Source organism: Setaria viridis, chromosome 9, assembly GCF_005286985.2.
Source record: "Setaria viridis chromosome 9, Setaria_viridis_v4.0, whole genome shotgun sequence".
Lineage (NCBI taxonomy): Eukaryota > Viridiplantae > Streptophyta > Magnoliopsida > Poales > Poaceae > Setaria > Setaria viridis.
The window spans coordinates 53,994,761-54,009,187 of record NC_048271.2 but is presented as its reverse complement, the minus strand read 5'-3'; the positions used below and the strand labels follow the sequence as shown (position 1 = coordinate 54,009,187).

At 44.6% G+C, this 14,427-nt stretch overlaps 1 protein-coding gene across 1 annotated transcript; it reads left to right on the top strand.

Moving 5' to 3' along the window:
• The first annotated feature begins 1,063 nt into the window (after positions 1–1,063).
• On the top strand, positions 1,064–5,123 carry LOC117838414 (uncharacterized). The gene is made up of 6 exons (XM_034718435.2): positions 1,064–1,216; positions 1,665–1,795; positions 1,931–1,986; positions 2,093–3,829; positions 3,924–4,074; positions 4,245–5,123. The coding sequence occupies exons 2-6, from the start codon at positions 1,738–1,740 to the stop codon at positions 4,898–4,900; spliced, it is 2,658 nt and encodes an 885-aa protein (XP_034574326.1). The 5' UTR covers positions 1,064–1,216; positions 1,665–1,737; the 3' UTR covers positions 4,901–5,123.
• Positions 5,124–14,427: the final 9,304 nt, after the last annotated feature.

The window sequence follows — 14,427 nt, the reverse complement described above, 5'->3', positions numbered from 1 at the left end:
CCATTTACTAATGATGGATTAATTAGGCTTAATAGATTCGTCTCACGAATTAGCCTAGGACTTCTGCAATTAATTTTATAATTAGCTTATATTTAGTTCTGTTAATTAGCATCTGAACATTCGATGTGATAAGAGCTGAAATTTAATCTAAGTATCTAAACAGCCTTGAGTGATGTCCACCGACAAAAACTAATATGTACAGCGTAAAATTACCCATTCCGTACAGCGTGCTCGGCTTTTCAATCGCAGTGTGCGTGGAGATTGTGTGAGATTACAAGAGGAGAAGGCAGTGTTGGGTCACCGTCAAGATATTCCGATCTCGTTCCATGCTGCGCTCATGCGCTGTGTGTTGGCCTCGCCGTTGTCTCTCACGTAAGGCCAAAGGAAGGCCAATGGAAAATAGTGGCAATGCCTGTAGCTGCAAGCGGTGTGAGCCGGTGAGCGATTAACCAACCACTCTTGGGCCTTGCTATAGGTAGACTAACAAACGGACAACACGCCAATTGCGTTTCGTATATGGCATTGGCCATCGTATATGATGGAGACAGGTGATCCACCTGTCACGCAACTCCTCGCGGCAGATACCCCATCTGGATCGTGCCGGATACAACATACTCCTTTCGTTGTAGTATTTGGATAATTTTCATTGAATTCACACGAAATTCAGCTGTGTTTTCCTCTCTCACTCTTTTTTGTGGCACATGGAATTTTAGTTCGTTATGGTTTCACTTTCCAACTGCATTTTGACGGTGTGGATCGGATTAGCTGCCTCCCACAGCAGTCGCCGTCACACGTGTTCCAAATCCACACGTTGCTTGGGCTGTCCCGCTAAGCTACAGCGACGTCGTTTAATACACCGCACACTTCTTCTACGCTTGGAAATTCTGCGTTACTACCATCTAACAGCCACCTGCACAACCGCACACCATCACTGATGAACGGTAATTAATTAATTAATTAATTAATTAATTTTTTATTTTAACCCTCCTCCGCACCGTTAATCAGGCAATCAGGCCCCCCTCCTCCTCGCACCCCCTCCCACTACAATACAAAAGCTCAAGAACCCACGCACGCGCGCACCCCACCCACCCCACGTCTCGCTCTCCCCACCCCACCTCCCGCTACAGCGCCGGTGGGGGGCCCCCGCGGCTGCCGGCGACCGGGCGCCGCCGCCGTCGCCGTTGTCGTTCCTCGCCGCCCCCGCATTCTCGAACTGGTGCGCCCCGTGCCTCTCTTCGCCTCTTTATTGTTGTTTTTTTTTCCCTGGCTTCTTCCCGTTCGCCCGTCCGGGGGGACGTTTTGATCCGGTTTCGTTGCGCGTTGCTCGCTGAGCTGTGTTGCTTCCGCCCTGGGATTGTGACTTGGGGCTCCTCCGGGCGGAATTGTGGCCAATTGGCCCGAGAGGGGATGGGATCTTGCCGGCTTGGCACGCGTTTGGACACTTTTTTGCGGTAAAATTGCCGCCTCTTTTTCGCTATTGTTCCGGCCGCTTCACGGGCGTCGATGCCTTTCAAATTCTCTCTTCTGCGTTCAGTCTGCTCAGCTCGTCTGTGTTCAATCCCACCCTCTATGCTTTGATGGTCATTTCAATTCCCCCTTCCATTTTCCAGCCGCTCGGTTCTTTGGTTGAAGTGTTAACTTGTTTGCGCTTTTTTCTCTCTCAGGCATTTGCCATGATTTAGCGGAGGCAATTTTCTTCGCAGCTGCTTCCGGGGTGGTGGACTGAAGGAATAAAGAATGATCAACCTCTTTGATTTGAGCGTTGGAGCCAGCGCCAAGGTCGCCTCAAGAGATGGTATTATTATGCAACTGCCGAACTAAGTGACAATGATTTTGCTTCCAGCAGTTGCCCATATGATTAGCTCCGTGATAATTCTTCAGTTAGTGGGATATAGATGTCCTAATTATGGATCTTATCTTCTCCTGGCAGGCTCTCCGGTGAGAGGAACTCAATCAGAACGGAAGGAGTACGCTGGATCAAAGACAGTAAGTGCAATTTTTACTGCTACTGATTTTTATCGACCCTGTACCTGTCAGCGCTCTCTGTGAAATGTTTACTACTTGCTGATCACAGCATGATCCATGTCGGCAGGTGACTGGCTGCACAAGGAGGAGCTCGTCGGATAGGTCAGGTGGCACGCCAATGAAAATGCTGATAGCTCAGGAAATGGCAAAGGAGGGGGACGCAAATCAGAAGACTACTAATGTTGTAGCAAGGCTGATGGGGCTTGACGATAATGCGGATCTTCCTAAGCCTCTGCCTTCAAACAGGAGGACTTTCCCGGATGGCCATTTATCTGCTACATTGGCAAGAGTTAACAACCAAATGTCATTTGAGAAGCGTGCAAGTTCCATGGAAGATGTGGAGTATAAGGATGTATATGAAGTTGGATACCAGCCACCAAGAGGTGAATGTCTGAGCAATGAATCTCCAAGAAGGAGGCCCAATGAAGATCACGACAAGAGAAGGATGGATCTTGTCCGCCAGAAGTTTGTTGAAGCAAAGCAGCTAGCATCACATGATAATCTCCTCCAGTCGAAAGAGTTCCATGATGCTCTTGAAGTTCTGAATTCAAACAAAGATTTGTTTCTCAAATTTCTCGAAGAACCTAACTCGCTCTTTGCAAAGCAATCTGGAGAACTTCATTCTGCACCAACATCACCTCAAAGAAAGCGCATTACCGTGTTGAAGCCCTCGAAATCAGTGGACACAAGGGATGACAAAGCAATTAAAAGGCAGAAAAACCATGCAGTTGATGGAAACAGGGTAGAAAGAAGCAATAGTCACAAGTCTGATGCTGCTCATGTGAAAGTCGAAAGGCTTCCGAAACACACCCGGATAGTGGTCTTGAAACCAACCTCAGCAATTGCTTCCATGGAGCAATTTGACCAAAATTATCATGCTGATCTGGATGATTCTGAAGCACCTGCTATATCAAGGCGTTTGAGTGATGAGATAGATTGGTCAGTGCATGGGATGTGTCGACGCCACAATGAATCAAATCCTATGAGCGCATATAGACCATATGATCAATATGCTGAAGAAGAGGGCGCTAGCTTAAGTGACTCGGATATTGGAACTCCAACATCACGTCATTCTTGGGAGTACATCTACCGGTTTAGCAATCCTTACTTTGGCTCATCTTTGAGCCATGCTTCTTGTTCTCCCGAGTCACATGTGACTAAGGAGGCTAAGAAATATACTTCTGACAGATGGGCAATTGTTCCGTCCAGTGAGATAACCCAGGGAAAGGTGCTAGTGCGAAGAAGTTTGAGCACACTTGGTGAAATGCTTGCCATGCCTGATATGAAGAAAGAAGAGGTTGCTGATCAAGCATCTCCGGATGCTACTAGCCAATTGTGCAGCAATGAGCCAACAGTTGGTGTATCATCTAATTGTGCTGTTGGTGATGGTGAGGGAGAAAGCTCTCTCAGGAAGATCTCAAGGTCAAGATCTGTTCCGGTCTCTTCATCAGCTTTTGACAGCCTAAGGTTAGATGGTGGATGTTCAGAGGCTCAACACAAAGAATCTACAGCGTCGAAGGATGTCAAACCTAAGAATGGGAAGTCATCTCTGAAGGGAAAGATCTCAAGTTTCTTCTCAAAACGTAAGAAAACAGAAAAAGAGAAGGTTAACCCATCTCCCTTGGGAACCCCGAATAGTCAAGTTCTGTCAGCCAGTACTGTTGTAATTGATAAATCAGATGTTCCAGAACATGTTTGTACTAACTTACAAAACGGTGTTGCTTTCGGCTATTTGGAAGAGCGGTTCGAGAATGGACCAACTGTAGTTCCGCTTGATGAACTCGAAGCACCCTCTACTTCTAAGGTACATTTCCTTACCCACAATAAGTTTAGCTTTCTTCAATCTGGAGTGTGATTAATATTGGTTTAACTTGGATGCTTGTATTTTCACTTTGCAGTCTCCAGTTTCCCTTGAGAAAGCACTGCCATTTGAGATCCGCAATTCCCACTTCGATCAGCCAAGCCCTACATCAGTTCTTGATGCACAATTTGATGATGTCAATGAGAAATCTCCCATTTCATCAGAGAGCGCAATTACTGTTAAGCAAGGTAAAGCATCATTGCAGCTTTTCTAGCATGCTAACTGTTGAACGCCATGATTAACTCTATTGGCGTGTCCATGAGCTGTTTTATTTTGGGCATGAAGTTATGGCTGTAGTATCAATAATGTTCTTAATTATTGTTGGCTAGGTCAATAAGTGCAATTATCTTGCTTGCAGAACCTCTATCTAGGTCGCTTCCAATTGGATCAATTGCAAGGACCTTATCATGGGATGATGCTTCTCAAGAGGCTTCATTGTGCTGTACCAAAGATGATAGCCATGAGCAAGAACAGTATGAGTTTGTTGAGAAGATTCTAACGTCTGTTGGCTTCTGTAATGAGAAGGCCCAAGACATCTTTGTCCGGTGGCATTCACTTGACTGCCCTTTGGACCCAGTTGTGCTTGACCAACTGCTGGAGCGCAAAGTGGAAGATGCCAAGTGCAGAGAGAGACGGTCAAACCAGAGGCTCCTCATCGATTCTGTCAATGCTGCTCTACTAGACATTGGCCAACGTAAACTTTGGGGTGCATACCCTTGTACTGCACGGTATTCCAATGCACCGAGAGTTGCTACATGTGATGTGCTAGTAACCGATGAAGCATGGAGGTTAGTGAAAAGTTGGCTCTTCGATGATGAGAACGATATTGCCGGTTTGGGAGACAATGCAGGCCTTGCAGCGGATTGGGTTGTCGATAAGGAGATTCATGGCAAAGGGTGGTCTGAAATGCTGCGGTCCGAGGTGGATGAAATCAGCAAGGAGATATGCGGGGATGTCCTGAGCGAGTTGGTTGGGGAGGCATTTTCAGAGCTTGCTGATGCTGAGTGCCATTGAAGCTGCTTTATTTTCCCTGCTTGTGGCGTCCACCTGTTGCTTTTATTTCCAATCTGGTGGAGACCGTCCCCTGAGGCTGATCTGCACTACCCAGAGCTGTTCTTGTGTGTATATTGCCCTCATAACTGTTTTGTATGCCGCTCAAATGTTCCTCATCACCATCGATCCATTCACAGCAATAACTTTATGAATACAGCTGCTGCATTTCAAATTCTTTACGCCACATGTTCTGTTCTCTGCTATGTGGTGACAAAATATAGATGTATGTAAAGCTGGAGGCCTCAAGCGCTGTGCTGTGCAGCCTTAGTGCTAATTGCAGGCTCCTAGAGGATAATTACCTTTGTCTATCACTTCCAAGCAAGCATGATTAGAGGCCATGTGCCTCCTTCCTTGAAAGCCTACAGCAGTCCAACCAATGCACCACCTTTCAGTGCATTTCTTTACTGATCCTGCTGTCCTCTTCTGCCTTTGATCAGTTTGTTAATCCAACTTGCAGCAAGGTTACAATCTGCAAGTTCTTGAGGGGGTGAATTTAATAAAGGGCATGCAGGCAGCAAAATCCATTGACATTCTGGGGAATAACAGCCTTTTTACTGGTGTGGGGGGAATCCCTGCATTGTTTTATGGATCCAATGGCTACCCTCCCAGATGTGCTTTTAAGCTGCTTTTTTTTTTTTTGCCTTGATCTGTAGTACTACTAGTAGCATCTTTAGGCTAGTGCTTTGTTTGAGTAGCATCTGTTTTGTTTTGCCTTCTTCCAAGTGCTGTCACTCGCGTGCCAGCTCGGCGCCATTGCTTGCTGTGGGTGTGGTCCCGCAATGTGATCTGTCGAGCGCTGGTCGCTGGGCCTCGCGGTCGCGGTGGGCCGGTGGCGGTCCATGAAAAATGCAGGACTTCCAGAGTTCCAGTTCTCTGCTGTACACGCGGTGCTACTGGTCAACTTTCTGAATCTTTTGGTTGCTGCAACTAACCATGCCGTGTTATATGACAGCTTAATTATGTATGCCCTGGACAAGTTCTCTGTCCCTTCCAGGCTGAATAATTGCACCGGTTAACTGGCTTCCGGTTAGCTTAACTTTCACCTGCTCGTTTGGATGCTTACCTGAAATGTTGGTTTCGATAAGACAGGCAATAGCAGCAGTTGTTTTCGTCTGTCCTGGCAAACTTCTTTCTTTAACTACGGCGCCAGCTTGTCATATAGTTTTACTGTGCAGTAATTAACTGGATTAAGTATACTCTCTAGTCAGGTTATGGGCAGTTGCACTGCAGATATGACTAGCAAATAACGAGCTACTGTACTCTGTTTAAAAGCTTGCTGTAGCTGCAAGTACAGAATTGTGGATGGGGGGTTGTGGTTCCGACTTCCGTTCGGCCCATGCCACTCGCGTGAAGCAATTTATGAATCACTAAATGCATGTTTCTTGGAAGCATCCAGCAACAGAAAATTACGCCAACGGCAGGTGCTTTGCTCTTGAGTTCTTACTGTGTTACTCCAAGTGAATTACTGCTTCATCAATCTTGGTTTCAGTTAATGTCCAGGGGTGAGAGTACTGCGAGCTTTTTATCTGAAGAAAGAACCTGCGGTTGCCAATGTTTGGCTTCATGCGTGTCGCAAGTTAGCCCTGAACTTGCGTTTGCTGCTGCCTCAGCGTTATCCATCCAGAAAATGAGGAATCAGATCAGAGTGAGCTGCTGGACTGTATCTTTCGATGATAAACATTTCCTAAACATTAAACATCGTCGTCTTCCTTCCAGGTCGCTCTCTGGGGCTGCTGCTGCTCTCCTGATTACAACGGCTCATTCCGCTTTGTCTCGTCCTTCGTTGGCACGACGGTGAAGATTCCACGTCCTGTCTGTCCAGTGCTGGGCGTTCGTCAGGACGTGCCTCTCTGCACAGTTGTGGCAATGTCCTCAGGTGGGTAGGCCGTAGGCGGTCTGGCTGTGGCTGCTCTCTCCACGACACCATCGAACTGCTGTGAAGATCTGATCTGTGAAACCGAGTGAAGAGTTTTTTTTTTTGTCTGAATGAGCAGCACGGCACCGTCAGCTTCCTGGACAGGATCACTGGAGGAAAGAAACCTTGTCAGGTCGATCCTACGACAACCTGACTGAAAAAACGGTTGTGTTCCTCTGAAGTTCAGATCTCATCACCGCGGCAGAATACAGTGTAATATTTTCTGTACTGTGCAGAGTATTACAAATAAGCAGAGGAGCAATTACAGAGCTCGCACATAACTTTTGCTCCAGCGATGAAGTGAAACCAATGGCTCAACGGCATTGTCGACAACTGCAACCCCATGACTTACTGTGAAACATCAGCACTACATGTCTTTTATTAGCACTAATCTGTTGGTCCAGGCGAGCCACGTGATCAGGACCATCTAGGTCCTGAAGCTGTAGAGCTAGCTCCGGGCCCTCGCTGCTGAATGCACTGACCGTGCATGCGGAGCAAGCAGGAGCGTACAGCCGTCAGCCAACGACAGCGCCATCGAGCAGCAAATCATGCATGACCTCATGGGGCCGGCCTTTCGCTGCCGTCCATCAGCCTCGCCAAGCGTGAACACTGAACAGGGCTACATGCACCGCATGCCAATACCGGCTGGAATGCATGGACCGGCCGGCCGGGCAGCTCTTTGGACGCGAATCACGGGCGAACTGGAGCAGTGTCGGAGTCGATCAGTGAACGGATTGGATATGCATTGCATGGAGCCATGGAGAGGGATTGTAAGTCGAGTCCGGGACCGGGACGGGACGGATAGAAACTGACGATAAAATTAGGAGAGGGGTCGGGCGGGTAGCTGCAGGGAGAAGAGTCCATGAGATCGATCAGAACGTCAGCGCTTAGCATGCATCAAATCAAGCAAGGAAGCACGAGATGGCGGCGCGACCAATGGAGGTGGGCACGACGAGCGACGGCGGCAGCAGTAGCACGAGGAAGAAGAGGAGCGTGACGGAGACCAACGTCCTGGGTTGGGACGAGGTCAGGGACGTCGCGGACGTGGGTGGAAGTTAGCAGGCCTTTGCATGCGTGTCAGGACAGTCGGACCCATTATTTGTATGCATGCTGGGGCAACAGAGATGTCATGCATGCATGCATGCGTAGGTGGATTTCTTTTATTATTTTTTTGCTCACATTAAGTTGATTTGTTTTATTTCTTTGAGACTGAGTTGCTCTTTTTTTTTCTTTTCGTATTTATGGCCTAGGTTTCTTCCGCTTCCTTTTTCCCGTTTCGTTTCTTTTCATTTTTTTCTAACTATTTTGTTCTTCCGTTACTTCTTCAAATCTTTTTTTTAATCTTTTCCATTTTTTCATTTTTGTTTTTTGTTTTTCCCTTTCATATTTTTTCTTTCCCTTTCTTATTCCATACTCTTTTTTCATTTTTTTATTTTCTTTATTTTTTATTTATTAATTTATATTTATATTTTGGTTTTAAGTTTTAACTTTCTATTTATTTTTTTATTTATTCCTTCACTTCTTCAAAAAAAATTATCTTTATTTATATATCAACTTGTTCTACATGTATCAAAATAATTTATTTATAATGCGCATGTATGTTTTATACATAAAATTATCTATTCACGCGTGTATACATTTTGTTCACATTTATAGATTTATTTGTTCGTGATGTTATAATACTGTTTGCTTTATATACTAAATTGTTCAATAGTACAAATAATTTGTTCCCTTTATAAACTAAATTGTTCTACAGTGTTATAATATTTGTTCGCGATATTAATTATTTATTCTCTATACAATCTAAATTATTAGTATGTAATAATAACTAGTTTGCATATGGTTCTAGTTTTTTTAGATTGATTTTATTGTGATGCTAAATAATTTGTTGAGTTTTGTAGACTAAGTTGTTCGAAGTTGTGGATTTGCTAAATAATATTTGTTTGCTTTATATAATGAATTGTTTGATAATAAAAATAATCTGTTCATGATGTTATAATATTTGTTCATGATGTTATAATATTTATTCGCCCTATAAACAAGTTTTAGAACTAATAATCAAATTTAATCTAAATACGAAATACATCCATATTTCCAAAAGGTCCCTTCTCAATCTTAACAATATTTGTTAGAGCTCAAACCTCACTAGAAGAACACATTTCTAAGTCCATGCTCCAAACCCTATTTCAAATCTGAAATACAATTCAAATTTGAATCCAAAACTCTACTCAAACAAATAGAAAACATTTTCAAACCATTCACGGGCCACCACCTCCAAAACCTAGCCGTTATGCCGCCCAACTAAAACCTTAGGGAATTAATCATAAAATTCCCTAGAAATTTCCTGAAAATCAGCTACCAACCCATTAATTATTTAGAAACCATTTCTAAATAGTTAATGAATTATTCTTCGAATACCCAGGAATTCACCTTTAATTATCAGGTAGTTCCCAAAATACTCATCATTTTTCCTTTCTTTTCATTTCTTAGGAATTGATTGGTGTATTGTTTTATTGATTGTTATTTTATACGCTTTTATCAGCCGGTAGTTGACCAGACTCCACCCCGAAGCTAAGGATCCAGAAGATGAGAAGCCAAGGTCTTGGTCACCCTAGGAGATGTTGAGGATTTTCGATGAAGGCAAGTCCCGACTCCTAGCGCATACTTTATCCTATTGAGTGCGAGAGTTATAATATTACCAACCTAATACGGACTGCATTATTGTCTTTTAAGAACTATTTCTTTAGAAATACGTGCTCGCTAGATTAACCCTTTTTACTATTGAAATACCACAAGCCAAACCTCCTAGGCAACCCACTCCTCATCAAGCCCACTCTTTTAGTAGATATGCTAGGCAAAGTTGAGTCACACCTCGTAATTGGAGATAAAAACATGGTTGGATCCTTTACAAGGAGGATCTAACACCCCACCATAAAATTTATATTTCTATAAAAGACTTAGGAAGGGTTTTCCTTTTGGGGAAGATGTGAGTTAATTATAAAATGATAGTAACTTAAACCCTAGGGTGTATTTTGGGCCCGCGGGTAAGAGGACAACCTCTTGGAGGACATACTACCCTAACGCTTACCCTGGTCATGTAAGTACTAGTTTATTGGGAGAGTCTTTCTTTTGACACATACTGTTATACATGCCAAAAAGGTACAACATTCAGGAGTGCCCGTTCATGTGAGGCCTTGATTCAAACCACGCTAGCTGAACCTAGTCATCCATCCCAAGGGGCCAAGGTGGGCGAACGAGTATACTAGAGTAGGACCTTCGCATAGTGCTAGGTTCAGTCGACACGGGTTGACTGTTTAGAGGGTCGACCCTAAGGGCCTGGCCCTGTTTTATATATTTGTGCATATTTTTCGGGAAAAGATCCGCAAGGCGGAGGTTAGTGGTCCTGTTTAGATCCCAATATATCCGCTAATTATTGGCTGAAAGTAGCCCACCAATCCATATGTACGTGTGGTGGACGGACGCGCTAATTAGAAGGTGACAAACGCAGATTCAGACGCGACATATAACCGCGCCCCCTCGCGGGTGCTGGACAGAAGGCGACGGCAGCAGAATTGTTGCTTTCGGCGACACCTGGACATGCCCACGGACGTGGCCAGAGGCGGGCAAGAGAGCCAAGGGCAACGACGGCAAGTCGGATACGGAGCGACAGGATCCGGAGCTGGTCGAGCTGCTCGCGAGGTGCGACGTTCTTGAGGTCCGGTTTCCCATCTTTATGGCAGAGATGATCCGGCGGCGGGAGGAGTCCAATGAGAAGCTACGCAGACTCGGATTCTCCCATTGCATTGTTTGATGGATTAACATGGTCGAAGGCGTGCTTTAATTTGTGTTATCGATCAGCAGGTGCGCCAACGGCCGGATTGCATGTTAATAATGCCATGATGGCGCAGATTGACCTACTAGTTTCTTTCGCTTCCTTTTTTTAGTTACTAATTTATTAGAAGATCGAGGAAAGCTAATAAATCACAGTCGATCGAGTGTTTTAGATGGCTACGATGCTTGAATTTTGGTTTTATATATTTGTGGAGCATGTGAGATGACGAAAGAAAATTATGAAACACTTAATTCGTGTTTCGTGGAAGCATCCAGCAAAGGAAAATGACGCCAACGCCAGTTTCTTACCGTTTTACTCCAAAATGAAGGTCTGGGCCAATAATCTTGGTTTTTATCCGAAGAAGAATCTGCGGTTACCCACGTATGGCTTCATGCAGCAAGTTACTTCACCTCTGAACTTCTGTTTTACCCTTGCTGCTGCGGTGCTGCCAGTGTGTTACCCAGAGATGAAGCATCAGTGCTCTCCTTCCACCCGGGAGAATGAGCAGGACCGCTGTGGACGGGGCTGGTCTTCCGACCAAAAAAAAGAGAAAAAGCATCGTCGTCTTCCTCTTCCATGTCGTTCTCTGGGGCTAGCTGCTCTTCTGATTACAACGGCTCATTCCTCAGCAGCTTCTTGGACAGGGTCACTGGAGGAAACAACTTGTCTCGTATGATTCTACGACCTGACTGAAAAAGGTTTCTTCTGAAGATCTTGGACAGCAAATAAAAACTTGGTCTCAGATGATTCTACGGCCTGACTGAAAAAAGGTTCCTTCTGAAGTTCATGCCTGACTAGTAGAAAAACAGAGTGTTATAATCTGCTCTGCAGGTCTTTCAGAAATTACAAAGCTTTGCACACTACTGTGATTCAGCAATGAAGTGAAGTCATGGGTCAACAGTATTGTGGACAACTGCACTCTATGAATGAAATCTACAATGAAACCTAGCTTTGTCAGTGGAATATCAGCACACTACGTCTTTATTAGCACTAATCTCACTGTTGGTCCAGGCGAGCAACATGCTCAGGACCATCCTGGAACTGTAGAGCCTGCGCCGGACCCGCGTTGAATGCCCTGACCGTGCAGCCCGACAGCGGCATCGATCGACATATCATGCATGGCCCCGACGCCAGAGCGGGCTTGAATCCACTCGCAGGTACAGGTCCTTTTGCTGCGCCCATCTGCCTGATCGCGAAGCGTGGAACGGGGCCACATCCCACATGCATGGAGCGGCGGGCGACTGCTGCAATGTGCAGTGCTGCGCTGCTGCCACCGGCTGGAATGGAGAGGCCGGGCCGGCGTCACTGCATGCACATCAATTGGCTGCAGGACTGGAACGCAACGGTAAGGGGTGTGAGGTGGGGTGGGTGACTTGAACGAATCGGAAAGCACGAGATGGCGAGTTGGCGACGCATCCAGTGGTGTTACGGTGGACGAACGTTCAGCGGCAACGTCGAGAGCACGAAGAGGAGAAAGCGTGATTGAGATCAACAAGACAGCAACGTAAGGGCAGAGAGGCAGAGAGCCGGCAACGAGGACGGGAAGTTATCAGCTGGTAAGCTGCTCCCGAGATTGAGGGAATGCTAAATTGCTAATGTACGAGGTTCCTTTGGTAAGTCCACTAAAAATCGAAATCGAAATGGGGGCATATGCTCATACTGGGCTCTGTGCCCCAGTGTGGATCCGCTCCTGTCGCGTGGTGTATATGTACTACACCATGTATCATCTAATTGCTAATGAGAAAGAGACCCAAACTCCATCTGCATCTCGTGTTTGGTGATGGTATCGAGTGTAGGGAACATGATCGATCTTCTTCGATCTCCTCACGCCTTCTTCTCGGCTTGGGGCTGGGGAAATTGGACCGGGGATCCAATTCTAACACTAGAGACCCGGGAATTTTGGAAAACTAAATTACCACTTAAAATTAAAATTTTCATGTGGTATTTAAAAAAAAAGTCATACTCACGAAGGACAACCTAGCTAAGAGGAATCGAAATGGGAACAGATATTGCAGCTTTTGTAGCAATGAGGAAACCATCAACTATCTCTTCTTTAAATGTCATTATGCCAAAATTCTATGGCGTGCTTTTTATATAGTGCTCCTCCAACATCAGTGACTACCATTAACCATCTTTTTTATATATTGCTCCTCCAACATCAGTGACTAACATGTTTGGTTTATGGGTAAGCAAGGGGGATAGGAGTCGAACACTAGCTTGTTGAGGGTCACTTTGTGTTGGGCCGTATGGCTAATGAGAAATGATGTTGTTTTTGATAAAAACCAATCTAAAACTTTTTTTTGCAGATTCTGCACTTAGTTCCCATGGATGACCTTTTAATTTACGAATTTGTATTTGAGTTGGAAATTTTGTTAAATTCAATTATTTAGTGTCGGTGGAATTTAGCCAGGACTGATTCCTTCTCTTTGAGGATGTTGAAGCTAGAATTTTCTTCCATTATTTAAAAAAAGAGACCCGTGATCCCATCCTCATCCTTATTGAAGAGGTGCGCTGGTGACACGAATTGTTCAATGAGAAGCTTAAACGTGTGTTCTTCATTAGTCTCACAAAATTGATGGATCGGTAATGCATAAGTAAGATGAAGAGAGTCAAACGGCTCAATGGTAACATTTCGAGATGCATCATCAATGATTAAAAAATGCAAGAGTTCAGAAGTGGCTAGTGAGAACGAAATTTCATCCAGATCTACAATTTGGATTTTATTGGATCCCTCGTTCACTCATTGCTACATACACTAAAAGTTACCGATCACAATTATATATCAAGCAATGTTATAGTATATTTTTTTGATATATCGCTTATTGTAAGTATAGTATATTTCATGTTTGCTAACCTCTATTAACTTGATATTTTGCTTGCAATGTCCAATAGCATGTTCTATATGCGCTTACTTTTCATTGGTTCAATGATATCCACTAGCACCATATTAATGTGGTTTTGCAATTGCAAATTGACAATCGTTGAGTTGGTAATATTTATTGCGGTGAAACCTGTTCACCTAGGTTCGACTTTTCAACTTGGTACGGATGCTCGTATTTTTCTGAATTTATTCTAACAAATGCATGTAAATGAGCGTCTAGTATTGTATTTTGCGAAAAAAGTGGTTTTGCAGTTGAGGGGACAAAATTGTGGGCCTTGCTAACGCGCACGCCGTTGACGGCAATTAGCACATCAATTTGTGAACCGCAAGCGCACGGATCATCGTAACTTTTCCCTTAGAGAATTCCATCCAAGGTTTATCAATCCGTTGATCCTAACATGAAGTATAGATTGCATAAGAAGGGTAACCTTAATAGATACGAATGATAGAGCAAAGATTGATCACATCCATATATATAAATAAAATAACACTACCAGGGGCAATAAGGACCTATCGTCTTCTAGTTGCTGCTCTAGCTAAAGTGGTAACCAACGTATCTCGTATCTTGATAAAGAGTCATCTTTCAGAAAGGCGGCTCGCAAGCAGCCTACTTTCTTGTGGTCGTCACTACGAGGTGTGTGTGTTGACGTCTTCGGTTTCCCAAAGCTTTATCCCAACGACTCTCACAATACTCGCCATCGATCCTACTCGATATTATGCAATTGTTCAGCGTTTTCCCTACCCGCATGCTGTCATCACACGAAGGTAAACACACCAACTTCCCATGCACTACTAAGATGTATCCGCAAGACATAGACTAATCACCACGATTACATCTATTCCTACTAAGAACATACGAT